Source organism: Dipteris shenzhenensis, chromosome 11 (assembly GCF_047967505.1).
Source record: "Dipteris shenzhenensis isolate YYH24624 ecotype China chromosome 11, Dip_SZ_1.0, whole genome shotgun sequence".
NCBI classification, from domain to species: domain Eukaryota; kingdom Viridiplantae; phylum Streptophyta; class Polypodiopsida; order Gleicheniales; family Dipteridaceae; genus Dipteris; species Dipteris shenzhenensis.
Window position 1 is genome coordinate 34853126 of NC_141606.1, and position 27921 is coordinate 34881046.

The 27921-nt window shown below is 47.6% G+C and overlaps 1 protein-coding gene across 1 annotated transcript; it reads left to right on the forward strand.

The window, feature by feature from the left end:
• Positions 1-5957: 5957 nt before the first annotated feature.
• LOC147896952 (Rhodanese/Cell cycle control phosphatase superfamily protein) lies at positions 5958-27758 on the forward strand. Its single transcript, XM_087381431.1, has 5 exons — positions 5958-6307; positions 6537-6788; positions 6872-6970; positions 7222-7503; positions 27357-27758. Exons 1-5 carry the CDS (start codon positions 5993-5995, stop codon positions 27732-27734), a joined length of 1326 nt encoding a protein of 441 aa, XP_087237557.1. The 5' UTR covers positions 5958-5992; the 3' UTR covers positions 27735-27758.
• Positions 27759-27921: the final 163 nt, after the last annotated feature.

Sequence of the window (27921 nt, forward strand, 5' to 3'; positions counted from 1 at the left end):
GGGTTAAGAGGGGGGGGATGGTTTGGGTGGTCTCTAGTGTAAGGGGAGCAACCAATAGGGGCTCTCTGCAGGCCTGCCCACCCTCCACCTCAACATACCATTGCCTCACACCTTCTAGCACTCTCATTAGTACACCTCAAATCACTCTCTAATCCCTTGAAATTAGGAAACACTAATTGGAGGCCCTTTTGAGACCCCAATTCTCCCCTAATGTTTTCCCTTCAACTCACAATCTTGGATCTCCCCAAAAAATCCTATCAAATCGTATTGGGATGTCCTTGATTACAGGAAGCATCAGTCCTCCATGACTGGGGAGCTAATAGACTAACAATCTAGAATCTCGACACTGCAGTCAGGGTGAATGTGGGGATAGGAGCGATAAAACCAATTGTGCCTAGAGCGTTGGATGACACATCTTCAATGACAATCTCAAGCAAATCAGCTCCCCTGTAGCAGCATGCCATAGTGGGTGATTCACAAAGCAATGTCAATAACTGGATCAAACATTGGCAACCATCGACAACTGCCATTCATTCGACCCCATCTTCTCATAGATAGAATAGTGTAACATCTAATTCGAGAACTATAACCTCAAAATGAGAATTCTAGAGGAATCTTTCAAAGATTCCCTTCTTTTCATGTGAATTTTGTAAGAAAACAACACAACGTCTGTGTTCAACAAATAACAGGATCTCATATGCAAGAGAGAAAAGCAGATAGTATGGAGAATCAAAAAATTGATTACTGTAAAACTGATACAATAGATGGCGTTGCCTCCCAGCCGTGCGCTCCTGTGTGAGAAGCTTTGATGGCGTGCTGGAAACAGTAGAGGACGGAGGCTAGATGCTAAGGAATCAGGGTTGCTGTAGCTAGTGATGATGATGGGCTTTATGGGCTTGCTCTTATATAGCCCCCAGTTGAGCACCAGTCGTAGTCGATTAGACCCAATTGGGAGACCGACCCAATCGGCCCAAAACGGCTAACTGGAGGTCGATCCCGAAATAGGCCACCGACCACATGTTAGAACCATGGCATAGAATAGAGCAACTAACCTACAGTATCCGTTCGGCCCAGAGCCATCCGGGATCATTTGGGGCTCCAAACGGGCCCCACAACCCAAGAGTGGGCTGTCCCGGGAAATGCTCCGTCTACCCTCAGTGCGATCAGTCATGGGATGCCTTCCTGCACTTGCATGTAGCCTAGTTGGCAGTGTGCCAACTTTATCTAAAGCCATCCAGCCATCAGGCCACACAGTTACACGAGAGTGGAGCATTGATATCTAACAAATTTCACATATTTTTTAAAAAGATGGCCATTTTGCACAATGTCTTTTGACAAAAGACAAAAACCATCTTTTTTAAAAAAAAATTCGACAATGGTTTTTCAGAAAACAGGCATGAAAACCTTTACTTAGAATAAAAAATCCACATAAAATACAATAATGTCTCAAAGCCATTACAATATGGACCTATGCATCCAATGCAAATAAAAGGACCATGGCATGACATATTTCAAAAGTCTAATATGCTAGAAATTACATTGCTTCACAAATATACATGCCATTGATTCTACAAAGAATAGTACTCATCCTTGGATCCTATACCTTCAAATGCATTAGAGCTAAAGCTTTGTGGGGTAAAAGTTGTAAGAGCCTTCCTCCTCCAAACTATCCACTAGAACATTCTCTTAGTCAACCGAGCCAAGTTGAGATGCCACCCTCTTTCTTGCATGGCATGTCTTGGCTTTAACTTGTGCACTACATCCAATCAATGTCTTTGGAATCTTTCGGGATAATGTTATGTATTGTGTCGCCTTTGGCACTTGCCCTGCTTGTCTCAATTGAAATGCATATATCAAAATATCTAACCCAATTGCTCAGTCAATGATATCATCTACCAAGCTCTACCTTGCTTGCTTTATGCAACCAAGCTATATGCTTGGTCAATGATATCATTGACTGAGTGAGCCAAAACCTTTGAAAGCTCTAAATTATTTGCAAAAAAAAATAAAGAAATTTTTTGTAGATTCATATTTTGGTACTTTTGACATTAGAAATGAGCTCGAAAGGCCCCAAAACCCTAAAAATAACTGCAAACACGGATACCTTCGACGATTTTTTGAAAATTCCCAGAGGGAAAAGCATACTCTCATGTGCTAGGTCAATGATATCATTGACCTGGTGCACGTTTGGTCGATGATATCATCGACCAAGAATGTTCTTGGATGATGATATCATCGACGTGGCGCACATTTGGTCGATGATATCATCGACCAAGAACATTATTGGTCGATGATATCATCAATCAAATGCACGCCAGGTTGATGATATCATCGACCTAGCACGTGGGAGCCATTTCGAGTTCATGCAGATATCATCCAAGAAGACTTCGAGAAAGTCCCTTAGGTATTCTTTGAATATCGTGATCATCATACGTTAGAAAGTAGCTGGGGCATTGGTTAAACCAAATATCATAACCCTGGCTGCATATACTCCCCATTCAGTTGCGAAGGCGGTCTTACGTTGATCTTGGGGGGTGATTGAGACTTGGTTGTAACCCGAAAATCCATCTACGAAGCTATACACTTCCTTTTTGGCTACCCTTTCTAGAACATGTTCCGTGAATGGCAAGGGGTAGTGGTCAGGTCTCGTGGCTATGTTAACCTTCTTCAAATCCATGCATACTTTGATTTTTCAATTCTTCTTTAGGACTATCACAATGGGTGATACCCAATCTGTATGCTCGATCTCGTAGATGAATCCTGCATCTATGAGTTTCTGGATTTCTTCCCTCACTATGAGTGCGTATTTAGGATTCATAGCATAGGGGCATTGCCGTACTGGCCTGGCATGGGGATTGTATGCTGCACTACTGTGATCGGTATTCCTTTCATGTCCGTGTACTTCCAAGCCATGCAATCCTTATATTCCCGTAGGAGAGCTATTAAGGCATTCTCCTCACTGGGAGTGAGGTCATCGGCAACAAACATGGGATGTGGGTCTTGGCCTTCCGAGGCTAAGTTTACTTCCTTGAGAACAACCATCTCTTGGGTTCTTTTGGCCTATTGATATAAGATCTTGTGATCCTGAATAGTATAGGCCTTGTAGTGGGCTGGCACCTGCCACAAGTCTTCTTTATCCTCAATCTCCTTCTCATTTTCTACCGGGGTAGTGGACTTTTTGGCCTTTGCCTTGCCTTTGGATGCACGGGATTTGGGACCTGAAGGGGGCTCTTCCCTTGTACTTATAGAGCTGACGAGGGTGGTTACCTTACTTACCCTATTTCCCTAGTTAGAGGAGAACTCATGGTGGGCGGTCGTGGTGGTGCCCGAAGCATATCCATGCCACGCCTATGGTAAGGGATCACCCAAGAAGCACATGGGTAATATCCACCGCTCTGCAACATCTTAAGTAAACCCTTAGTGAGAGGCATCCCTAGTCGGCAATAGTCGAGCTTGTATTTCCCACATCTTTCATGCAATAACCAAGCATACCGTGATAGGAATGCATGTTCTTCTGCCTTAGGGCCTTGCACATAATCATCCTTTCTGGGGGCCTCTTCTTGTCCCATCTAATACACTTGGCTATCGCCTTATTCATTGATTGAACACTCACAGACAATTCGACTGACAATTTGTAATTGAAGATGGAACAATGACCCTTCCCTTTCCAACAGACACAAGCGTGAAAGACAAAACTCATGCAAAAACTTTCCCATAACTGCGAGCAAACCAACATTGATGTCTGCACGCCCAACACTAACGGTCACACTTGCTTCCAATAACTTCAGGCCTACAATAAGCTTGTTTCCCGTCTCACCACAAAGACCCTCACATACTCAGAACCAAAACGGAACTTAGAACAAACAACTATAGACAAACCCATCTCCTCCTCCCACTTCTTGATTCTTCTTCGCTACTTGAGCTCCAATGAGCTCAAGTAGCGAAGAAGAAAAAAATTACAGATTTGTATAGAAAAAGGGTACATCTTATTGATGAAAAATTTACAGATAAGGGATTTTAGAAATAAGCCTTGAACGCACATGATATAGAGGGTTTATACATAGTGACCCCCTTGAGCATTTAAGGTGATTTATAGAGAGCTGCTGGAAGAAGAGAGTCTCGGGAGAGGATCTTAATGGGAAATGGAATCTACGCAGGGGTGGAGGCTGGACTCATGTCAAGATTAATGCCTACTCATCCTTTGACACTATCACTCTCTTTTCTACTATGAAATTTACCCATACTTCAATCCCCTATTGATTGTCAGCTTCTACTTTGCATTGAGTGGATTGGATTCTTGATTTGCTACGACGTGCTTCTAAGAGAACAGGCAATAGTTTAGTTTTTTGGGTTTCCAAACAGCAACACAGTCGAAATTGCCCTCTAGACGTCTGGCCAGATGTTTGAGCATCATTAAGAATCCCAATCTCCCCTTGTGGTTCTTCTCCACTACTTGAGCTCCAACAACACATTTCGAGTCCCCTGCACCAGCAACATGGTGGAAATCTCCCTCCAGACATCTAGCCAGATGTTTGAGCTCCAACAAGAATCCCAATCTCCTCTCGTGGTTCTTCTCCATTACTCGAGCTCCAACGACACATTTCGAGTCCCTTGCGCTAGCAACACGATCGAAATCGCCGTCTAGACATCTGGCCAGATGTTTGAGCTTCATCAAGAATCCCGGTCTCCCCTCGTGGAACCATTCTTGGCTATAAACCTTGTTGCAATGCTCCAAAGCTCCAATACTGCCCACTCCATCCCGAGGCACCATACAAGAGGATCCACTACACCACACTCCATCCCAGACTTCGTCCCACAATGCCACATTCCATCTCGGCAATCCCGTGCAAACGATCCACCAATGGAGAGCTCCAACAACTAAATACTCCACAATCCAACCACTACAGACACGTGATGCACATGCATGTGGCCCTTCTCGACTCTTCACACATGCAACTGTTAACCTTAGTGTTAAAAACCTTATCTTAATTAAACACACACACCTTAGGCTAATCCCCACCCACAATCACCATACACAAACACTAATACATGATTTTTTCTCATTGGGGGGACCTACTACTAATTTCAAAAATTCATAGCTAGCTATTCTCAACCTGAATCAATTGCTAGCTATTCGTAATTTTATGTTGAAAATTCTCAATGGGCTGAGAGATGAAGAGGGAGAGATGGAGAGGAAGAGAGGTGGAGGATGGCTGGGCTGAACAGGGGAGAGGGGAGGCTGAGATGGGAGGACAACGAGAGGATGAGGAGAGTGAGACGGAGATGGGAGGAGAGCGAGAGAGGGGTGAGACATGTGGAGGGAGAGAGGCTACGAGATGTGGAGGGAGAGTGAGCGAAAAGAGAAAGAGCTTCTAAGAAATCCAGAGGTGGCTTCGTCCCCCTTAAATAGTTCGATCCCCTAACAAGTGTCCTTTTCTAGATTTCTTCTAGAGTTCTCCACTCAAATTGCCTTATTCACCCCTCACCCGACTCACACTCACACTCCCACCTCCACAACTCATACCTTGAATTTTATTTTTGGAACGTTGTGGATGGCGTTCGATAAGTAGGGAAGGCGAACATGTGCCCAATCTAATCTGATAGTAGTTAATAGAACCTTAATAGTGTTAAATAGTACTAAATAAACCTAGCATATGAGAGTCATACTTCACATGTGAGAGTGGTAACGAGACTATATCAATTGGGTCCTAAACAAAGGGGCACACAGGTGCCTAGTGCCCCTATCAATTGGGTACTAAACAAGGGGCACGCACACATAGGTCCTTCGCACCCAATTGATATAGTCTTGTGTAGTACCCAATTGATATAGTCTAGTGACCTATCAATTGATATATGTGTGTGCGAAGGACATATCGAGGGGACGAAGTTCTGCCTCTACTCCCATCGGGAATCGAACGAGGGCCGCCGCCCGGGTAGGCTGGCAGCCCTACTAGTATCTCTAGGAGTGGAATAGAAGAGGAAATGAGAAGGCATGTGTTGGATGAGCACCACCATGAATCTAACAGCTCTGAGAAAGCTTCAACCTCTCACTCCCCTCCTCCACCATTGTTCTTTCAAAGGATCCAACCATCCCCTCCCCCAATTTCTGCAGCTCCCCCACTCCCATCTCAAGCACCACCAATGCAGATTGCATTCCATGGCCGTTGCCCTTGCCCCTTATGACCCTTCAGCTTCCCTTGCCCCTCCAAATCCATCTCCTCTCGTCGTGATTTCCTTCTACAAATTCGCAGATCTCCCCGATTATGTCGACAAACGGGAGCCGCTCAAGGACCTCTGCCAGAAGCTGGTGAGTCGTTTGTGCGGAGAGTCACGTTTGTGGCATATGCCACACGCATGACAATCTCAGATTGGATCCAAAAATCTCAGATTGGTGTCATTTGATTGCATGCCGAAAATGTATCTGCTCTGCTAGTCAAAATCGATTGCCTTGATGATTTCCTTTGTTTGGACTAAAAGGGTTCTTTCCCTGCTGGAAATTGCTTGAACTTTCACGAGATTATGATCATGATGAGCAGCGTGTCTCAGGAGGCATCATCCTTGCACCTGAAGGCATCAACGGTAGCATATGCGGCAGCAGGGATGCTGTTGGAAGGGTTTTGGGGAGTATTCAAGCTGATGAGAGGCTTGCGAATCTAAGACAGACCGAGTCACCTGCAACCGAGGAGGAAGAGGAGATTCATCATGGTCACACTGAAAGGTCGCCCTTGGGAGCCGGGGACGACGCGCCTTTTCGCTGGGGTCATGTACGAGTCAAGCTGAAGAACGAGGTACGTTGGGTGGCATTGGATCGATTTTTTGATTAAGCGTCCGCAACGAATTCAGTGCCTATTTTGCGAATGCCGCCTTACAGGTCGTGCCTTTGGGCGTCGCTGGAATATCTCCTGCGAAGGTTGTGGGAAAGTACGTCAAGCCAAAAGATTGGAACTCTTTGATTCAACAACCGGGCACGGTCAGTTCGTGATTCCCTCGAAGTTTTGTTGCTTAAATCATCCTGAGCATCGGATGGAAACAAAGGCATCAAGCTGTCAAAAATATCTGGGGCATCAACAACGGGCTGAATCTCCTCATTTTCTTACATCTTACCATTAGTTTGGAACTTGCTACGGAAATAGTTTTCTGGCCAATCTTATGATACATCATATGTATGCTTACTAGGGCTGGTTTTACGTTGTAATTCTTTTCTTTAAATGAAACCTGCAGCTGGTTGTGGATGTGAGGAACTCTTATGAGATTCGGATAGGGAAGTTCAAAGGAGCGCTAGACCCAAGAACGACTTCCTTCAGGGAGTTTCCTTCTTGGGTAGAGGACCGGCTTCTAAAGCAGATGGAGTGTGCTCATCCTTGTCCTATCAACTCAAACCTGGTAGACGGCCTGGAAGGAGAAATGGCCACATCTGTGCCACAGAGAATTGCTATGTACTGTACTGGTGGTATAAGGTGCGAGAAAGCTACAAGCTTTTTGATGAGCAAAGGAATCTCTGAGGTATGTAAAATATCTATGTTTCCTTCCTTTAAGTATGTTTCAACGAATCTCTGAGGTAGGTAGAAAATCCTTGTTTCCATACATCTATTGTGTAGAAACAATGTTACCTCCATGCAACACTTTTGAGCAGAGAATGCTCCTATCACTGCAGCGAGACTTATTTTATCAAATAGCTGACACTGTATGGCACCTCTCCCCCTTCCTCTCTCTCTCACGCACGTGCGCACAAAATTTTTTGCTGTTTTTTGGAGTACAAAGAAGAGCTTTACTTTGGAGGGTGTTTTCATCGAAGTAGTGGGTTGTGTGAAGGCCAGTTTCTTGGAGGCCGAAGGAAGAATCCTCTTCAATCCTTAACCTTGTCTTCCATCTTTCATCCTCTCTTTCTTCCTTCATACCCCTTCTGCTACCCTCCTCCCCGATCTTCCCTGCTCTTTCTACTTCTGTCCCAATGGCTTCTCTAGAAAACAAGGTGAAGATTCCCATATTGCCCACATTCCCTGTCGACCGTCAACTGGAAGGGAACAATTTAGGCGTTTGGTGTATCATGATGGAGTCGGTATTACAATCCTACGACTTGGCAGACTTCGTTCTGGTATGTGTCAAAAGGCCAGATCCCCTTGAAGAAAGTTTAGGTATTCTGGATCAGAAGGAAGCCGAGAATCTGGCTCAGATCTGGGACCGCATCAATGCAAGGGTATGTTCTTTTATCTTCATGAACTGTACTCCTTCGATTATAAATCATGTAAAGTGCATGACGGCAGCCAAGAGTATTTGGGAGCATCTGGCGTCCTAATATAACAGGACTTCCCTGAAGAGGGTTTCTCTTGAGGTTCAAATGAGGATGTTGGATGCTGCTAAGTCTTCCTCTATGCGGGAACATATCAATAAGCTTCAGGAATTTCAACAGGAGATTCTTCGAGCCGGGAAGGGAATATCGTCTAAAGATATGGCCATTACTCTGCTTTCTCATCTCACTTCCGAGTACTCTGCCTTCTATTTTCGCTAATCACTAGTGGCAGGATGAGCATTCTCACTTGGGAAGAATTGGCACCTATGGTGCTGGATCAAGAGTGGTTTCGGAGTTCCTCCCATGGTGGTGGCTCCGATGCTTTGGCAGCTCCGCAGTCGGGAAAGAATCAAGGTCGTCAAACCCCTGATACGAGGACTGAAGCAGAGGAGGAGGCACTTATGGCAGGATGAGCACTCTCACTTGGGAAGAATTGGTGCGTTATGGAGCTGGATAAAGAGGAATGGTTTCAGAGTTCCTCCCTGTTGGAAAGTAGAGGATAGAATCTCTCACACCTCTCACTCCGCGCAGCTCATACAACACTCTGTAGATGATCACACTAAAGAGAGATAGAGACCAAAACTCAGATATGTTCTTCCACAAGATGTGGGCTGACAAAAGCTCAGAGATGAGCAGAGAAGACAGCAAGTGTTGCTGCCACCAAAAGGCTGAGCACTCTCCTCTCCTAGCATGCTTGCTTGGTGCAAGGTTGTCAGTGTAGGTGATGGAGAATGAAGTGGGGGAAGGGGGTTTTATATAGGTGGGCAGCATGCCCACAGACTGGCCGACTTGGTGAGTCTGTTTCTCCATGCTGCACCGGACCCTGAAGGGGTCAAAATGGCCGACCCTTGTCGGTTTTTGGGGCCAGCCTCTTGGCTCCATATGCTGGGCCTTTGGGCTGCTGCTGGCTGGTACAAGTGATGCTGTATATGCCCCCCTATGGGCCCATGGTGCTGACGCAATATTCTGTTGGAAAGTAGAGGATAGAATCACTCACACCTCACACTCCCGATCGCAGCTCAAACAACACTCAAAGAGAAGTGGAGAGAGAGAGAGCAAAACTCAGATATATATTCATCCACTGATGTGGGCAGACAAAAGCTCAGAGGTGAGCATACAACCAGCCAAGTGATGTTGGAACAAAACCTGAGTCTACTCCTCTCCGTGCGCGCTTGCCTGTGCAAGGCTGTTTTGTGCAGGTGATGAGAAATCAAGGAGGATTATAGGAGGGCCTGGAGTCCTCAAACTGGCTGACCTGGTGACACGACCCCAGCACTCCTGAAACCTCTAATCTGCAAGCAAACAGAAGAACACACCAACGTGAGGAATCTGAGCAGGCTGCTCACCACCCAACCATGACATCTACGGGATGCGATCCCGAATCCGGAGATGTCCCCCCCGAGCCATGATCTGAGCTACTGGCACGAACTCCCAACCAGATCCTAACGAACCTGGTGTCCCATACCACTAGGTGGCACCGTGGAGCCTGGGATTTGCTGCTGGGCCTTGGGCTACTCTATGATGTAGGCGTGTGTTTGCGACTCAATCTAGGATCAGACGTAGCACTTGGGAACGAGACTTGCTCCCTTCGGCTCTCTGAGAACTGAACCTCTGGGTCCCTTATATAGACTCGGGTCCCATGCGCCAAAAATAGCGAAGACCTCTTACTGGTTCGTACCCTTGCCACCCAACCCGATAATCAAGCCTGCCTAGCCCTAAGCCTCCCCAGGCTACCTGAGCTAGTTTTGTGTACCCAATACACATCAGATACCAATTCGTGCACATGACATACTTCCCCTTCTCTAAGAACTCACTCCTGAGCTCGCTAAAAAAATCGGGAATATCCTTTGGTGGTTCTGTAATGTCTCCCATGTTGCATCCTCCTCAACACGATCCTTTCACTTGATCTTGTATTTCGTGATAGTTCTATTACGAATTTGTCTTTCATGAAATTCAAGAATACACTTAGGTTCGTGTGGAATAAAAGTCAAATGTGTAACTTATATTATTTCTTGAGGAGAAACAAGTTGATCATATAGAGAAACGATAGGGTTTGCAGTGGAGCGATCAAAAAGTAGACAATATTCAGACACAACTGAAGAACGGAACTCAGAAAACATAGTGCCTGTCGGTAATATGAAAAACTGAATACAAGAACCTCAAGCTATCGTGTCTCAAGGACTGTGGCTGAGGTGAATCAGAAAGATGATTCCATGTAGAGAAACTGTAGAAAAGATAGCAGCAGAGGGAGCGTAATGCAGTCCTCTGTGTGGCTCGATGATGATGAAGATAAGGAGCAGATCTGGAGCAGGAGGGGACAGATTTGGAGCAGAGGAGCAGAAGAGACAGATTTGGAGTAGGATGGGACAGATCTGGAGCAGAAGGGACATAGCTGAAGCAGAGGAGCAGATCTGGAGCAGAAGGGACAGAGCCGAAGCAGATCTGGAGCAGAGGAGTAGAAGTGGGGACAGATTTGGAGGAGAAGATGGAGCAGCCAGGAGGCAGGAAGCAGAGGCAGAGAGAAGGCAGCAGCCAGGAGGCAGAAAGGAGAAGATCTGAAGAGGAGAGGTAGAAGTGGAGCAGGCGGGGCTGTAGCAAAGCATGGATGAGAAGAGGAGCAGTTGCAGGTCCTGTCCACAGGTAGGAGTGTGGGGGCTTGTGCCTTTATAGGCCAGACCTAGCTAGTCGGCCAGCTGGTCGGTGGGCCTGCCAGCTGGTCGGCCAGTTCTGGTCGGCCAGACCAGCTGGTCTTTCTGGCCACTTGTTTGGCTGAGGTGGCTGGCCTTTTGGCTGGCCTATGAGCTGTTAGATTGCCCCGGAAATTGGGGATTGTTAGTTGCTTAATACCCCCTCCCAATTGCCAATTTGGAGGGGCAGACATTGTGTGCTTGGAGCTTCGTGTAGGGATGTCGACAGTGGTGCTGGCTATCCCTGTGAAATGCCGAAGAGGTGATCACAAGAGGAGTGCCCTTGCAAGGGAATTGTTCACTTCCTCAAGTGTCTGAGTTACACGTATGATGCCATATAGAAATAAGAACATTGTGAAGCTTGAGAGAATAAGCCACCCCCTCTCAACACCGAAAGCTGGAGGGAAAAGCAAAGGTAAAGAACAAATATGTCAAAGCAGCACTGATAATCCAGAGATGGTAGGATTTCACCAAAGGAAGAGGTCGTAGCTGAACAGTGATCTAGTGTGTGCCCGATCTTGAACCTCAGGAGAGAGGGCCTCCATGAATGTAGAAGAATTCGAAACCACAGTCATCAAGACACATCTGAACAGAAAGGGTCCGGCCTCGGGAGAACTTGTAGATCCTGGAAGTCGATGCCGATGGAGATCTGATAGACGTGAAGGATCATGACCAAGCCGGAAACCGAAAAGGGAGGGAGGGATGGGTGTAGAAGATGGAGTTCAGAAAGGGAGGGAGGGATGGGAGTAGAAGATGGAGTTCAGAAAGGGAGGGAGGGATGGGAGTAGAAGATGGAGTTCTCTCCCGTAGTGTGCAGCGGAATGAAGAGGAAACTGATATGTTCATAGGAGTGATGCTCCCCGTACCTATGGCCTCCTTGAAGAAGCAGGATCTTTAGATCACCAGAGATCTGGGGTCTTTAGATCACCATGGCTCTGATATCATATAGAGAAACGATAGGGTTTGCAGTGGAGCGATCAAAAAGTAGACAATACTCAGACACAATTGAAGAACGGAACTCAGAAAACATACTGCCTGTTGGTAATATGAAAAACTGAATACAAGAACCTCAAGCTGTCGTGTCTCAAGGACCGTGGCTGAGGTGAATCAGAAAGATGATTCCATGTAGAGAAACTGTAGAAAAGATAGCAGCAGAGGGAGCGTAATGCAGTCCTCCGTGTGGCTCGATGATGATGAAGATAAGGAGCAGATTTGGAGCAAGAGGGGACAGATCTGGAGCAGAGGAGCAGAAGAGACAGATCTGGAGCAGGATGGGACAGATCTGGAGCAGAAGGGACAGAGCTGAAGCAGAGGAGCAGAAGGGACAGAGCTGAAGCAGAGGAGCAGATGTGGAGCAGAAGGGACAGAGCTGAAGCAGATCTGGAGCAGAGGAGCAAAAGTTGGGGCAGATCTGGAGGAGAAGATGGAGCAGCCAGGAGGCAGGAAGGAGAGGCAGAGAGAAGGCAGCAGCCAGGAGGTAGAAAGGAGCAGATCTGAAGAGGAGAGGTAGAAGTGGAGCAGGCGGGGCTGCAGCAAAGCATGGAGGAGAAGAGGAGCAGCTGCAGGTCCTGTCCACAGGTAGGAGTGTGGGGACTTGTGCCTTTATAGGCCAGACCTAGCTGGTCAGCCAGCTGGTCGGCCAGTTCTGGTCGGCCAGACCAGCTGGTCTTTCTGGCCACTTGTTTGGCTGAGGTGGCTGGCCTTTTGGCTGGCCTGTGAGCTGTTAGATTGCCCCAGAAACTGGGGATTGTTAGTTGCTTAATAGATCATTCACACCCAGTAACTCTTTCAGTCAGCTCATTGAAATACTGGATGTACTTTAACATCAGGAGGCAATTTATATGCAACTGGTCCTGTCAAGGATTGAAATTGCAAAGCCCTCTCAAGGATTGAAATAGGTCTGAGGATATTTTCGTAAATGACATAGCATTTAGAAACTTGACTCGACTTAAGGCATCCGCCACACTATTCATCGAACCCTTTCGATAACGTATTTCAAAATCAAAATCTTGCATTAACTCTGCCCATCTAGTCTTTCTTCCCCTCAATTCTGACCCGTCACACACATACTTGATTCACTGATGATTTGTGAATACAAGAAACTTTGAACCATACAAGTAGTGTCTCGAAACCTTCAGAGCATACACAATTGCATAAAGTTCTATTGGGTGTCGTCTACCTTCTTACTCTCAAAAGCAGGTCTGCCCTCTTGGAATAAAGCTGCCCCAATTGCAAAATCACTCGCATCGGCCTCTAAATCATAAGGTTGGGTAGGATTGGGTAATGCAAGAACGTGTGCTTTCTTAATAGTTAACTTCAAGGTTTCAAAAGCCTTGTTCAATGCATCATTCCAAGAGATCGGCTGGGTAGACCTGCGTCCACGACCTTTCAATATGTTGGTCAAAGGTGCCATGATATTGGAATAATCAAGCACAGACTTCTGTATAAAAACCGTGAATCCTAGAAAAGAACGAAGTTGTTTCACTGTCTGAGGAATAGGCCATTCCAAAACCTTATGGATACGATCCATATCATTGCTAATATCTTGAGAAGAAGTCTTGTGTCTTAAGTAAATGATCTCCTTCATAAAGAAGTCACATTTACTCATCTTGGCTTAGAGCTTATGGTGTCTTAGTATAACTAAGACAATCCGGAGGTGTCCAATGTGATCCTCTAGCGTTCGGCTATATACCAAGATGTCATCTAAGAACACGACAATGAATTTGTCCAAAAAATCTCGGAACAAATCGCTCATCATTTGCTGGAAGGTAGCAGGAGCATTGGTCAAACCAAAAGGTAATAGACCTAGCACTTGGGAATGAGACTTGCTCCCTTCGGCTCTCTGAGATCTAAACCTCTGGCGCCTTATATAGACTCGGGCCCCATGCGTAAAAAATAGTGAAGACCTCTAACTGGTTCGTACCCTTGCCACTCAACCCGAGTGTCAAGCCTGCCTAGCCCTAAGCCTCCCTAGGCTACCTGAGCTTGTCTTGTGTACCCAGTACACATTAGATACCAATCCGTGCACATGATACCTGGCGAGTCAGCTTCACTCAATTATACCGACCATCTCAGGGCCCCTTTGTTGGAATGGTCACCTCCCCATCTGTAAGCCCCCATATGAGGAGAGCATGGGGGGGGTGAACCTAGGAAAAGAGAGGGAGGGGGACTGCCACATGGGCAGCACCTCACACAAAGAGAGGAGAGTACCTGGCAGAAGGAAGCTTGCCTCGAGGGCAGATCTGGCAGAAAATGGCCAGGGGACTTTCAAGGATAGAGCAGAGCAGATCTGTGCAGCATCTCCAGCCAGAAACAAAGGCGCGATGATGTCAGCCACTGTACGGATCTGTACGGGCTGCTGCAGGGCAGTGTATGGAAGGTGTACGGGCAGGACAAAGTGCCGGCAAAGGGCTGCAGGCGGGGGGGCAGGTGTACAGCCTGCAAGAGGGTTTCCAGCAGCAACAAAGGGCAGCCTAGCAGCAGCCCAAAAGGGCCTGGCTAGGGCCTTATATAGGGCTGGTTGGACCAGCCAACCAAGTCGGCCAGCAAGCACACTGGTCGGCCAGGATGAGGCTGGCTGGTCGGTTCTATGACAGCCCCTTGGGGGCCTATAAAAGGAGGGCCTCCAGGCCCTCATTCTACATCTTCTGGAGCAGCCATTCACAAGCAGTTTGGAGCAGTGGAACAGCTTTCTTGGGCCTACATTCAGGAGGACCAAGAGGACCTATGTGCTGCAGACAAAGCTTGGCAGGGGCTGCGTACCTAGGCTGACATTCAGGGCAGCAAGGTTGAGAAGAACACTCTAGAAAGAGAGTCTACATATGCTCGAGGTGGAGCATGCGGGCTCGGAGATCTAGAAGTGCTTGACATCTAGGAGAACCTTTTGGTATTGTATCCTGTCCTACTTTGTGGACGGACGGAAATATAAAGTGTTGCTTCTATATTTGTCTTTGAGCATTGTCTATTTACTGGCTTGGACATCTATGCACAGAAGTTTAAGAAGTTTGTGATTCCACACCCGACACCACACTGTGTGAGCTCCTGGGCAATACTATCAGTCTTCCACTGTGCGTACCCTCTGTTGGGTCATTTCTAACACCCTTTTGGGGCTGAATCTGGGCCTACCAGACCAGGCTGCTCTAGCCTATAAGTAGGCCCCCTCTGTGGGCCTTTTGGGCTGTTGATGCCAGGCCCCCAAGTGTACTGCATGCTGCTCCAGCCTCTCCCGTGTCTGCTGGCGCAATTCCACGCAGGGTGCTGCCTCTGAAAGTCGGGTACTCTCAGCCCCATCCCTCTATAGTCTCTTGCCCCCTTGTCCTCTCCAATCGGGGGCTCACAGGTGGGGCAGTGACATTTCTAACACCCCCTTTCAATGACACAACTGTGGGCCAATCCCCATGCATCGAATGAGGCGTTCCATTTGCTCCCTAGGAAGCGCCTTCGTGAGGACATCCAAGATGTCGTCGGTCAAGGGGTACATCAACTCTGTGACATCTTTGTCGATGAGTTCATGAATAAAGTGGTAGTGGACCTCAATGTGCTTCGTCTGTGCGTGAAACATGTGGTTGTTGGCGATCGCTATGCAATTCTGGTGTGGGTCCCTTTGAAGGAGTAATACGAGATGGACAATTTCGGATCTTAGCTCTGAATCATTAGTTGTTCAATATGAGCATGAATGAAGGAGATACGGTCCATGACCATCTCATTGAGGTGAATGTGGTGAGAGATTAGCTGGCCTTAGTTGTTTGGAATGTGGACTCAAGGCAGTTGGCCTTGCTGGTACTTGGATGCTACCATGGAGTTTCAAGGGCTTCGTTACAAGTCTGACAGTAGGAGAGAGGAACAGACTGTCACGATCTGTGACATATTCCTTTCTCTATTTCTAGACTTATGGATGGTTTGATGAATGGACACTTGTGGAAGGGTATGCCCTTTCGACGGGACACTTCCTATGAGGCACAACCCTATGCCCTTTCGACGGGACACTTCCTATGAGGCACAACCCTTCACAAGAGACACTCTATTGAAGAGACATTTCTATTGTAATATACCCTCTCATCAAGGGTCACACCCTTCACAAGGGGTACACATCTCTTTATGCACATACGCTTTGGAGTACACACCTTTTTCATGTGTGACTCTTCACTCTCTATATAAGAGAGGTCCAATTGTATGGATGACACACAACAGATACCCTACAGACATTCAAGCAATACAATTATTCCTTGTTCTCTGCTATTTCAGTCTCCTTTCTGTTCCTTAGCACATTTCTAAATATAGTAAATCTAGGATTTCTTACAGTGGTATCAGAGCAAAATTCGCTCCTGCCTGTAGGAAATGCCCCCCACCTTCTAGCGCCGATCTGATACATCTTTTCCGCTAGAAGGATATCCGTGCACATTGTGCATGGAAGAGATGGAGAGGATCAGCGTAAAAAATTTTCGTGCCAATCCTGCCTAAAGTCATCTATGGCCTCTCCATCTCCCACACATCATGAGTTGATGTGAATGGACACGACAAAAATTGTGCCTTTTCAGGTGCTTGGGCTGTCCCAAAACCAAGGGACGCACCTTTTCCACCATTGGACACACCTTTTGATGAAGAGTCTCGACTCCTCACCCAAGGGACACACCCCATCGTGGACAAAAGGACACACCTATTCCTGTAGGGACACCCCTTTTAAAAACAGGGACACACCCCTTCATGAAAAGGTGCACCTATTCCAAGGGTCACACCCCTTCGAATAGGCACACCTTTTGGCACCAAGCACTTATAAAAAGGGTACCTAGAGGGGTTAAAAAGGAAAACCCAGCCCCAAACCTTAGGTTTATCCTAGCTACCCTAGGGTTAATTAAACCCACCATTTAATTTTTGGGCAACCACCCAACCTAGGCAGCCCCCAACGAAAAAGGGGCGCACCCTTTGACGTTCCGTACGGATTTGCATGCAGGTTCGCCTCCACCGTACGGATTTCCACGCAGCAGCAGCCCTCAGCCCTCGCCATCTCGCTGCCAGCCCGCGCAGGTGCGCTGCCCGCCTTTGCCTCGCCATCTCACTGCCAGCCCACGCCCCTTTTTCGCTGCCAGTTACCTTGCCCTTGCAGCCCCGCTGTTTTTGCAGCCCTGCTCCTTTCCAGCCTGCAACGTGAGCACAGCGCCAGCCAGCCCTTCGGTCGCAAAACAGCCTGCAACCAGATTTTCGCCATTGACAGCCTCGCCAGCCCTTTTCTGTTTCGCTAGTCTCCCATGACAGCAGCAGCCTGGTGCGCCAGCCCCTATTGCGATCCAGAATCGGGTACCTGCAGCCTGTTGTGCCATTGATAGCTTGCTCTCCTTGGCTCGCTACATTTTCCTGCCAGATCAGCAGCAGTTTCAGCCTCCTATCGCGATGAAGACAACTTGTTAAATACCAGGCCCAGATCTGCGATCTTCTACACAACAATTTGGCAGATTAAATCATTGCCAGGTGGAGTCTTTCCATTCTGTTTTTAAGGATTCTCTTGTCATTATCAAATTACAGCAAATGAAAGACGCTCCCTTAAAGCATGGAAACCCCTGGTAATTCACCCGGCATTTCAAGGACACCTCAGGCATCATCTACCACACAATATCGTGTTCAGATTGCACAACCAGCCCATTTCGGAGCTTTTGCATCGTTGGTCTTCTGTGTCACGTGCCCCTCCTAGTGATTTGGACCACATCCTATATCTTCTGCGTGAGGCACCTCGGTTACATTACTTCCTCAGCACAGTCTAGGTTGTGTTCCACGAGACACGAAGATACCCAAAACCCGATATTCCTCAAGAGTTTGCTGTCCATCTTTGGAGAGAATTTTACCCCTCACCTTCGGCATCTCCAGGGTACTCTCCATCTCCTTTAGCTCCGAGATATCCTCCTATAGAGGTTGTACCTTCCCCAAGACAGTATTTACACTCCGAAGGCACTCCTTCTCCTGGATATCCTCCACTTCCGACAGCAGCTCCTTACCCCTTCTCAGATCCGTGGACTCTGCAACCTACTCCTGTCCTCTCATGAGCAGTAACACTACTTTCGGCATCACTAGTGTTACCTCAGACATGACCTCCTTTACCAAATTTCCACGGGTGGTTCCATCCTGCCTCGCCTATCCCCTCCAACATGAGCAACCTCAGGGAGCAGCTCGAATCTTCCTCCAGGAATGGTACAAACTAGAGCGCAAGTTCGCGCTTTTCTCACAGGGATCTCCGATATGTTGCAACGCTCGCGTGAAGCCTCTCCAGCGATCAAAGACTCCAGTCCAAAAAAGACCCTTGAAGTCAACGTACAAGGCGAATCACTATTGCAACTTCAAATTTCTTAGCTTCAGGACAGCATCTCCTACTTGGTCCAGAAAGTCCAACAACTTCAAGATTCTCGCAGTATCACACATACAGAGGATGACGTGACGCACCTAGACGACTATGCGGATTCATTCCCACCAGCGGTAGAAAACACTGAACTACGTGCCCTCTACCGTTTACTTCAAGCTTCCAAAACTAAAAGACTTGACATCAAACTTCGGAAGCCTACACTGGTCAACGCAATCGTCGAACAGTTGACCAATGGCTCGCAAAAATGCGCATGTATTTTGATACTGTTGACCTCTCCTTCAACCCAGTTGCCTCTGCCCTACAAGTAAAGAAGTGGGTTCGTAAACGTCAAGTAAAGACTTCACTTCTGTTGGTTACGGTAGTAGAGGAGACACCAACAAAGGATCCTTCTGAATACCTCAACCAACCTTTTTTCGAGCCCTACCTGGATATTTTTCCACAGGAATTGCCAAAGCAGTTACCACCTCGACGACCAGTGGGTCACCCAATCGAACCTATTCCCGGTAGTAATCCACCGTCGAAACCTCCTTATCGGATTTCTTACACTCAAAATGAAGAAATCCAAAGACAGGTCACCAAGCTACTCGACAAAGGTCACATTTGGCCCAGTCGCAGCCCTTTCGGATCTCCTGTACTACTTGTGGAAAAAAAGAATAAGTCAATGCACCTCTGCATCGACTACTAAGCCCTCAACAAGCTCACTATAAAAAACAAGTATCCATTGCCTCGCATCGATGACCTCTTCGATCAACTTCTACATGCAACATAATTCTCAAAGATTGATCTTCGTTCAGGTTATCGTCAAATTCGCATACGAAGGCGACGAGTACAAGACAGCTTTTCGAACAAAGTATGGACACTATGAATGTTTGGTCATGCCTTTTGGGTTAAACAATGTCCCGGCCACATTCATGACACTCATGAACGACATCTTCAGGCCTTTCCTCGATAAGTTTGTCATCGTTTACCTCGATGATATCCTCGTTTTCAGCAGATCCCTACATGAGCACAAACAACATCTTCACCAAGTTTTTGAAGTTCTCCACGCAAATTCTCTCTACATCAACATTGAGAAGAGTGAGTTCTTCAAAACCCAACTCGAATATCTGGGACATGTTATTTCAGCTCAAGTTATCTCTGTGGATCCCAAGAAGGTCGAGGTAATCCGAAACTGGCCTACTTCTAAGAATGTTCATGATGTCCGCTCTTTTCTCGGATTGGCAAACTTCTACCATACCAAGGTCTATCAGTTTTCCGAAATCGCAGCTCCTATGTCCAAATTATTGAAAAGCACAGCAGCTTTTCAGTGGCTTCCCGAAACAGAGTATAGTTTCCAACAACTCAAGCAAGCACTCTACCACACCAATTATGGCTATTGCTGACCCAAACCTTCCATTTGAGGTCATGACCGACGCTTCCGACATCGCTACAGGAGCAGTCTTGATGCAAGAAGGCAGAGTTATTGATTTTGACAGCCATAAACATTCTGATATTCAAACCCGATACCCGGTTTATGATAAGGAGTTTCTTGCCGTTGTACATGCTTATCGCTCTTGGAAACATTATCTCATGGGAGCCGACTCTGTGGTCAAGACAGACCATCACTCTTTAAAGTATATCTTTACTCAGCCAGTCATGAACGCTCGACAAGCACGCTGGGTTGAGTTTTTGGCCAACTTTCACATGACCATTGAGTACATTCCAGGACTACGCAATGTAGTTGCAGATGCTCTCAGCGAGTTATCTCTAGCATCAGCTATGGTAATCTCTACATTATCTGTGGATGTTCCGAATTCATTCAAAGGAAAGTATTTCAATGATATAGACTTTGGCACAGCAGTGCAAGTTCTTTCAAAAGATCAACCTTCGATTTCTGAACAGAAGATTTTCTCATCCTATTCTTATACGGACGACCTTCTGTATTATCAAGATCGCGTCTATGTACCACATGACAAGGATGTTCGACGTCTTTTGTTAAAAGAGCATCATGTAGTTCCTTATGTTGCCCATCCAGGCATCAACAAGACTTATCGGTTACTCAGTGCAACATACTACTGGCCTCAGATGAAAAGCGACGTCATCAAAATGGTTACATCTTGCTTATCTTGTCAACAAATGAAAGCAAGCCGACGACTTCCAGCAGGACTTCTTCAGTCTCTTCCAGTTCCAACTGAAAGGTGGGAAAGTATTTCCATGGATTTCATTACAACACTATCACGATGTTCCAGAGGTAACACTCAGATTATGTTAATTGTTGATCGATTGTCCAAAATGGCACACTTTGTTGCTTGCAAAAGCAGTGCACAGGCTCCGGACATCGCCAAACTCTTCATACAACACATCTTTCGACACCATGGATTGCCCAAGAATATCATATCCGACAGAGATCCTAGTTTACCAGTCACTTTTGGATTTCACTGTTCGAATCTTTGGGTACAACTCTATTGTTCAGTTCAGCCTACCACCCAGAATTAGATAGCCAGATTGAAAGAGTCAACCAAGTTCTGGAAGAAATGCTTCGACATTATATTCAGTCACGCCTAGCAGCTTGGGAAGAGTATCTACCACTCCTTGAGTTTGCTTATAATAACTCTTTCCATAGTGCCATCAGCATGACTCCATTCCAAGCAGCTTATGGACACACTCCGATTGTACCAACGAATTTTGTACTTCAACATCGAGTGGCCCTAGCTGATCAACTGGTTCAAGAAATGCAAGACATTCTACTCCATGTCAGGGATCATATGCGAAAAGCGCAAGAGCGGTATCAACGGTCTGCTAACAAACATAGACGTCACTTGGAATTTGACACTGGTGACATGGTGCTATTATTTGTAGCCCCACATCGCTATAAGACGGTTAAGTCTTCGTTTCCTAAGTTGCGACCAAGATACTATGGACCTTTCCGGATCGTCAATAAAAATTCACCTTTAAGTTACAAATTGGAATTTCCACCATCATGGGGTAAAATCCATCCAACATTTCATGTTTCTTGGCTAAAGACATACATTCCAGGCGATGAAGCAGTTCCTCCTGCAGGTGATTATGTCCCAGAAATCGAAGACGATTATGTTCTCCTTATTCCTGAGCGTATTCTGGACCATCGACAACGAGAGACTCGACATCGACTTATCACAGAATTCCTTGTTCTTTGGTGAGATCTGGACGACTCCGACGTTACTTGGCAATCTGATGAGGACTTACAGCAGTACCTTGACATTTTACAGCAGTATTTTCAGAATTTACAGTGATATTTTCTACATCAGTTCATTATCTCCACCAGGGTCTTATTTTGAGTGGGAGGGGATGTCACGATCTGTGACGTATTCTTTTCTCTATTTCTAGACTTATGGATGGTTTGATGAATGGACACCTGTGGAAGGTTATGCCCTTTCGACGGGACACTTCCTATGAGACACAATCCTATGCCCTTTCGACGGGACACTTCCTATGGGGCACAACCCTTCACAAGAGACACTCTATTGAAGAGACATTTCTATTGTAATGTACCCTCTCATCAAGGGTCACACCCTTCACAAGGAGTACACACCTCTTCATGCACATACACTTTGGAGTACACACCTTTTTCATGAGTACACACCTTTTTCATGTGTGACTCTTCACTCTCTATATAAGAGAGGCCCAATTGTATGGATGACACACAACAGATACGCTACAGACATTCAAGCAATACAATTATTCCTTGTTCTCTGCTATTTCAGTCTCCTTTGTGTTTCTTAGCACATTTCTAAATATAGTAAATCTAGGATTTCTTACACAGACCTCTGAATTTTGAGAAATTGGGTCCCTTATTGTTACAGGGTGAGCTTGGGAGTAATGACTAGGTGTTGCTGGCCAAAGATAATGTCGGCAAGGGCAGTGGCAAGCCCAAGAAGTATGACTCTGAGGATGATGAGGACACTATACAAAACAAGAAAAAGAGGAAGCACAAGAAGAAGTGTTTCTATTATGATGAACCAAGCCATATTCTGAAGGATTGCAGAAAGAAAAAGGTAGATCAGAAGAACAAGAAGGGGTCCAGTTCAGATTTAGGGAAGTCAGATATTACCAATGTGGTACTTAGTGGAGAATTATTCTTGGTGACATCTCTGTGTATTACTACGGTAAGATATGCAGACCCACCAAAAGTCACATTGAGGATGTCTAACATTGAGATGTGGGCAGAAGAGGAGTCATAACCTTTTGTGAAGGTGAATGGAGTGCTTGGAATCTTCCACGTGGTTAGCTGATAGTATTGACACAAGGGAAGATTCCATGGAGTGGCCTAGGGTTTTAGGGTCAGATGGATGTTGTGGTTCAGAAGGGTGTATTACGGGAGTACACAGGGTAGTTGAATGTGCCTATAGGAGGTGCATGGTTTTCTTTCGGAGCAAGCACATAGGCAAGACGACATTCTAGTATATACTTTATGTAATTGATTTGAGCCTTTATAGCATGCTGTGGGAAGAATTTGCTCTTCATGTGTCTCAGGAAATACGAGATTGGAAGGAATGTGCCTTCTTGAAAGGCAGAAGCGGAAATGTGGGTGCTGCTTCAAATTTGGAAGGAGATTGTTGGAAGGTGATCATGGACAAGGTGTACTGAAGCCAGAGGAGTTCTTGCTTGAGAGCTCTGTGGGAGCTCATGGTCCATGCTATCTGGAGATATTCTTGGGATATCATTTCTCGAGATAGTTCTTTTGTTGCGGACCTTGGCAAAGGGAGGATGGGTTGAAACAGACTCTGAGAGCATGGTGCTTGGAAGGCTCTACCTCCCCCATGCTCTCCTCATATGGGGGATTACAAATGGGGTGGTGACTCTTCCAACACCCCCCTCACCGACACCTCTTGGTTCGATGCCACCTCGTCCATGAAGATGCTCCAGTAGCTCGCGTGTTGCAGGTTGCAGCCCTCTGGAACCGTTCAGTGTGAAGCAAATTATCCTGGTATACAAGTCCATCAAGGTAGCACTAGATGGCACCACTACCTTCAGTCACGTTTCTGCCTTCAAACTCGAGCAGTCCAGATGCCACCATCTTCCAGGTGTCCCCCTCATAATGAGTGAGCAGCCGGCCTACGATTGAGTGGACTGGTCCTTTCTGGAGGGGAATCTGGAGCGGCTAGGCTTCCCAGCAGGTTGGATTCAGGGTATTTCAGCTTTGTACAGGACAGCTTCTAGCAGAGTCATCATTGGAGGCAGGATGGGTGAGCGTTTTAGCTTGGAGAGATCAGTGCGTTAGGGCTGCCCCCTTGCTCCTTACCTGTTTCTCTTCTTCGCCGAGGATATGACTTACTACCTTCGGGCGAGGTCTACAGGGATCAGGGGTGTTCGCCTTCCACTCCGGGAGGACACGGAGCTCTTGGACTCGGAGTACGCGGATGACACAGCCCTGTATGTCCAGGACGATGAGATGATGCTGGAGAGGGTGAGGTTGGCCCTGGAGGTCTTCTGTTCGGCTGCTGGTGCGAAAATCAACTGGAACAAATCAGTTGGTTTTCTCACAGACCCCGGGGCGCGTTCTTAGTGGGGGAGGTTTTTGGGTTTCAGGTGGATCCCACGGGGACAGACAGCTAGATACCTTGGTTTTCAGGTCGGCCTGGACATGACGCCAGCTCAGCAGTTTCTCCCGGTGCTAGATTCCATCCGACGGAAGCTGGCTTTCTGGAGCACTGCTAAGCTTTCCCTTGCAGGTCGTGCCCTGGTAGTCAACCAGGTTCTCCTAGCCACGGCTTGGTATGTGGCTTCCTGTTGGTGTTTCTCGAGATCCAGCGTGGCACAGCTTAGGAGGCTGGTTCGGAACTTCCTTTGGTCCGGGGAGGATGGCCTCAGAGATACCAGAGCCAGGGTTGCTTGGCAGACAGTCATTCTTCCGCAGGCTGAGGGTGGCCTGGGGGTCATCGATCCAGAGCTTCAGAGTCAGGCCTTGTTAGGCAAGCTAGTCATCTGCGGTTTGACCCCGGGGGGGCAGACGTGGAAGATGCTACTTCAGCAGGGGGTCGGTTCTTGTGTCCCGCGCCGAGGTGGAGAGTGGCTCCCGTCCCTCAGGTGGATCTTCACCTCCGCCCCGCTCACTCAGCCCCGTTCCCCACTCGTTCGTAGCCTCCTCATGGTTTGGAGGCGGCTCCGCCTCAGTCTCATTCAGTCCCCTCCTAGCTGTCAGGAGGAGATCGATCGCCAGCCGCTTATCTGGAATGATCAGGTCAGAGATGCCAAGGGCCTTCAGTTGGGGGAGAGATCACATATCAGGTGGGATGGCTGGATGAGGGGGCCAGCCCGGTCCCTTCGAGTTTGGAGGGACACGTACAGACATTTGGAGACGGCTGATCTCGCAGACGCAGCTGGAGGTGCACGTGGAGCCCAGGCGAGACGCACGGAGATCGACAGCGCGATCCCAGCTGATTGGTTGGTTCCACCTGAGCCTCAGATCCTCATGCCTGGTGACGACCGTTGGCTGGGACAGTTCACCCCCCGTGGCATCCCACTGGTGGTCGCAGGACGTATGGACGACTCCTCTATTTCCTTCTTCGCGGTTATGGGGGATGGACGACTCAGGAGAGAGGATGCGCTCATCGACCCCCTGCTCCCATGGCAGAGGGTTCGGGTCGTAGGCATTTTGGGGAAGGTTTGGCGTACCGATCCTAGCATTGAGCAGGATCAGATGCAGCTTTGGCGACTCTGGCTCTGGGAGGGGCGGGCCTTGTCAGAGCTTGATTGGGACCCAGGAGAGTGGAGTTGGCCAGAGATTGTGACAGGACAGGGGCCGACCTCCTTCTTTGCCTACAGCACGACTTTGGGCAGGCGAGTTCTTGGGAGGATGCAGAGCCGCCCCCCCACCCAGCGGCCCAGCTGGTATGCACAGGGTATTTCCAGGTTCTTTTTGCAGGCCTTCTGGAAGGCCTTGTGGGAGAGCTGGCGGCCGCGGAAGATCTCCTACTTCCTGTGGCTTCTTGCCCACAAAGGTCTTCCAGTGGGGAGCTGGTTGCGGCAGATAGGCCAGGACAGATGCTGTCAAATCTGCCATGAGGATGAGGAGTCACCAAAACACTGCCTGTGGAGCAGCACTCGCGCCCAGGAAGTGTGGAGGTGGACTTTCGGGATTCTTACTCGCGCAGCACCGGAGCTAGGTTTGATCACTTGGGGCGCATTCTGTTAGTGCAGCACCACACCTGGTCTTCATCACTTATTCGAGGCATGCCAGCAGGACCCCACTTTCCTTATCACACAGGGGACGTGGGGGCCGCTCGAGGGTATCCCGCAGCACCCTGTAGAGGCTGATACAGGAGTTCAGGAGAGGCAGCCATTCTGAGAGATTATCAGCAGCATCGCAGGGTGGCACATTTGGACCTCACGTTGCGCGCAGATCCTTGGTGGCACCTCCTTATCGACTGCCCAGATCATGACTGATATTTGAAGCGAGATTATTCATACCCTTAGAGGCCAGTGGGACCAGATTCAGGGAGATTCCCGGGCTGGTCGGGGGAAGCGGAGACGCTTCCTCCGGGCTTGGGACACACAGGGCCTCTTCTTCGAGCAGACTTCGCAGGGCTTTCGGTGGCGCTACTCACCACCCCGATGGCTGTTCATTCATACTCGCCTTATCCCTCCGTGAGAGAGTGATTTATTTTTTGTTACCTTTTAGGGCTGTGTCCGATTTGTGAACGCAGCCCGTCAGCTACAAGCTGACCTTTTGTATCTTGCTCTCGAAGTAATATAATTAGCACTGTTTTTTCGGCAAAAAAAAAATAATGAGTGAGCAGCCTGAGGGTTAGGGCTACCACATGGCCAGCAATGTGGGTGGCAAACTCAAAGGGAAAAACTAGAAGAGGGGGCTGCCACATGGGCTTCTATTTGGGCAGCACACCTCAGTTCTAACCTGATGGTAAGGGGTTGTCAAGGAAACCTAGGACCGTATGGATCTGCCACGAGTCTAGAGCAGTACGGAGCCTAGGGAAAGTGTCAAAGGGCAGGTGCAGGTCCAAGATGACCCGGAACAGAAGGCGCACAGGTGGCGGCGTGTTTGCAGGAGATCACAGTCTTGTAGAGGCTATGGAAAGGGTATGGAACAGGTCGTCCAGAGAGGAACAGGTGCAGGGCAATCTCTGGACCAGGTACAGCAGGGAAAGGGGCAGCAATGGGCCATCCCCTTGCCCTTATATAGGGCCTGGGCTGGCTGGTTGGCTGACCAACCAGGTCGGCCAGCTCACAGACCCAAATAGGGTCCCCACAGGCCCAAGAATAGGGCTGTGGGTTAGTTTACTCGGGCATCCCACTATGGCGGGCCAATCGGCTGATTTAGGGGCTCTCAGCCCCTATAAAAGGAGCCCTTTGGGGGCTCATTATGCATCCACAGAGGCAGCACTTCAGGCAGCAGATTGGAGCAGCAGATCTGGGCCACCATCCAGGAGATCTAGTGGGCTGAAGAGATGCAGACATAGCTCAGGAAGGGGCTGCACCCTTGGCTGTCTTTCAGGGAGCAAGGAGCAGGGATCAAGGCACGGTGAGAAAGTTTACTGAAGATCGGCGAGGAGCACGCAGGCTTAGGGATCTAAAAGTGCCACGGAGGTAGTAGGACGGCATCCTTTGGTTAAGGACAGAGGACCACGATTTGGTGGGACTCTGAATTGTGTGAAATATATTTTGTTGCTTCTATGTCTCTATTGGTGCATTGTCTATTCACTGGCTTGCACATCTGTTTGATGAGCACATAAAGTAAAGAAGTTTGTGATTCCACCCCAGCTCCCTGGGCTATTCTATCAATCTTTGCTGCGTATACCCCCTGTTATGGTTATTTCTAACATGTTTGGGAAGTGTTTTGGCTGTCTCCACAACACCCTTCCTTGAGGGAACACAGAATGCATAAGCTTAGAGAGTTTCAAAGGAGAGTCCATTGTTCACCTGGAAATTGTTAAACTTAACGCATGTTTTTGGTGTTCTTTTTTCATCTATGCTATCTTTAGATGTAAAATTATTGTAAAAATTTTCTTCGTGAAACTCTAACAAAACCTTGTTCTTATTCCTCTCTATTATTCAGGTTTACCATCTTGAAGGGGGGATACTCAAATACTTGGAACAAGTCCCTGCTTCTGAGAGCATGTGGGAAGGAGAGTGCTTTGTTTTTGATAAAAGAGTGTCTGTTGAGCATGGGCTGAAGCCGGGTAGTTATAAATTGTGCTATGCATGTAAAAAGCCAGTAAGTGATGAGGACATGCTATCAGCTGAATGGGAAGACGGAGTCTCTTGTCCCCATTGTTTCCACATGAAGTCAGAGGACGAAAAGGGGAGGGCCAGAGCTCGACAAAATCAATTTGAACTTTGGGGTTCAGTGGGTGGACCTGACGGGGGTAGGCGAAAGTCTTCACAACCAATGGAAAGGGTGTGGACAGGTTCAGAATTGTCAAAGTCTATCTAATAAAGGGCTCTTGATATTGAGGTTCTAAGTACACCCAATTTTGCTGAGGTATTAGGAGGTAGGAGGTAATGTGCTCAATTGACAAATTTCTGAATTCAACTTCATCAGTAGTATTATTATTTGTCTATGAGAGCAGGCATCGGAAGTGTAACATGGTTGAATTTCAGTGACCTACTGTTAGGATTGT

What these genes read in the sequence shown, in the direction of transcription:
- LOC147896952 (XM_087381431.1), top strand. Translation starts at nt 5,993, where the DNA reads ATGTGTTGGATGAGCACCACCATGAATCTAACAGCTCTGAGAAAGCTT. An exon ending in GAGTCAAGCTGAAGAACGAG is followed by an intron (nt 6,789 to 6,871) that starts GTACGTTGGGTG and finishes GCCGCCTTACAG; the next exon opens with GTCGTGCCTTTGGGCGTCGC. An exon ending in TGAGCAAAGGAATCTCTGAG is followed by an intron (nt 7,504 to 27,356) that starts GTATGTAAAATA and finishes TCTATTATTCAG; the next exon opens with GTTTACCATCTTGAAGGGGG.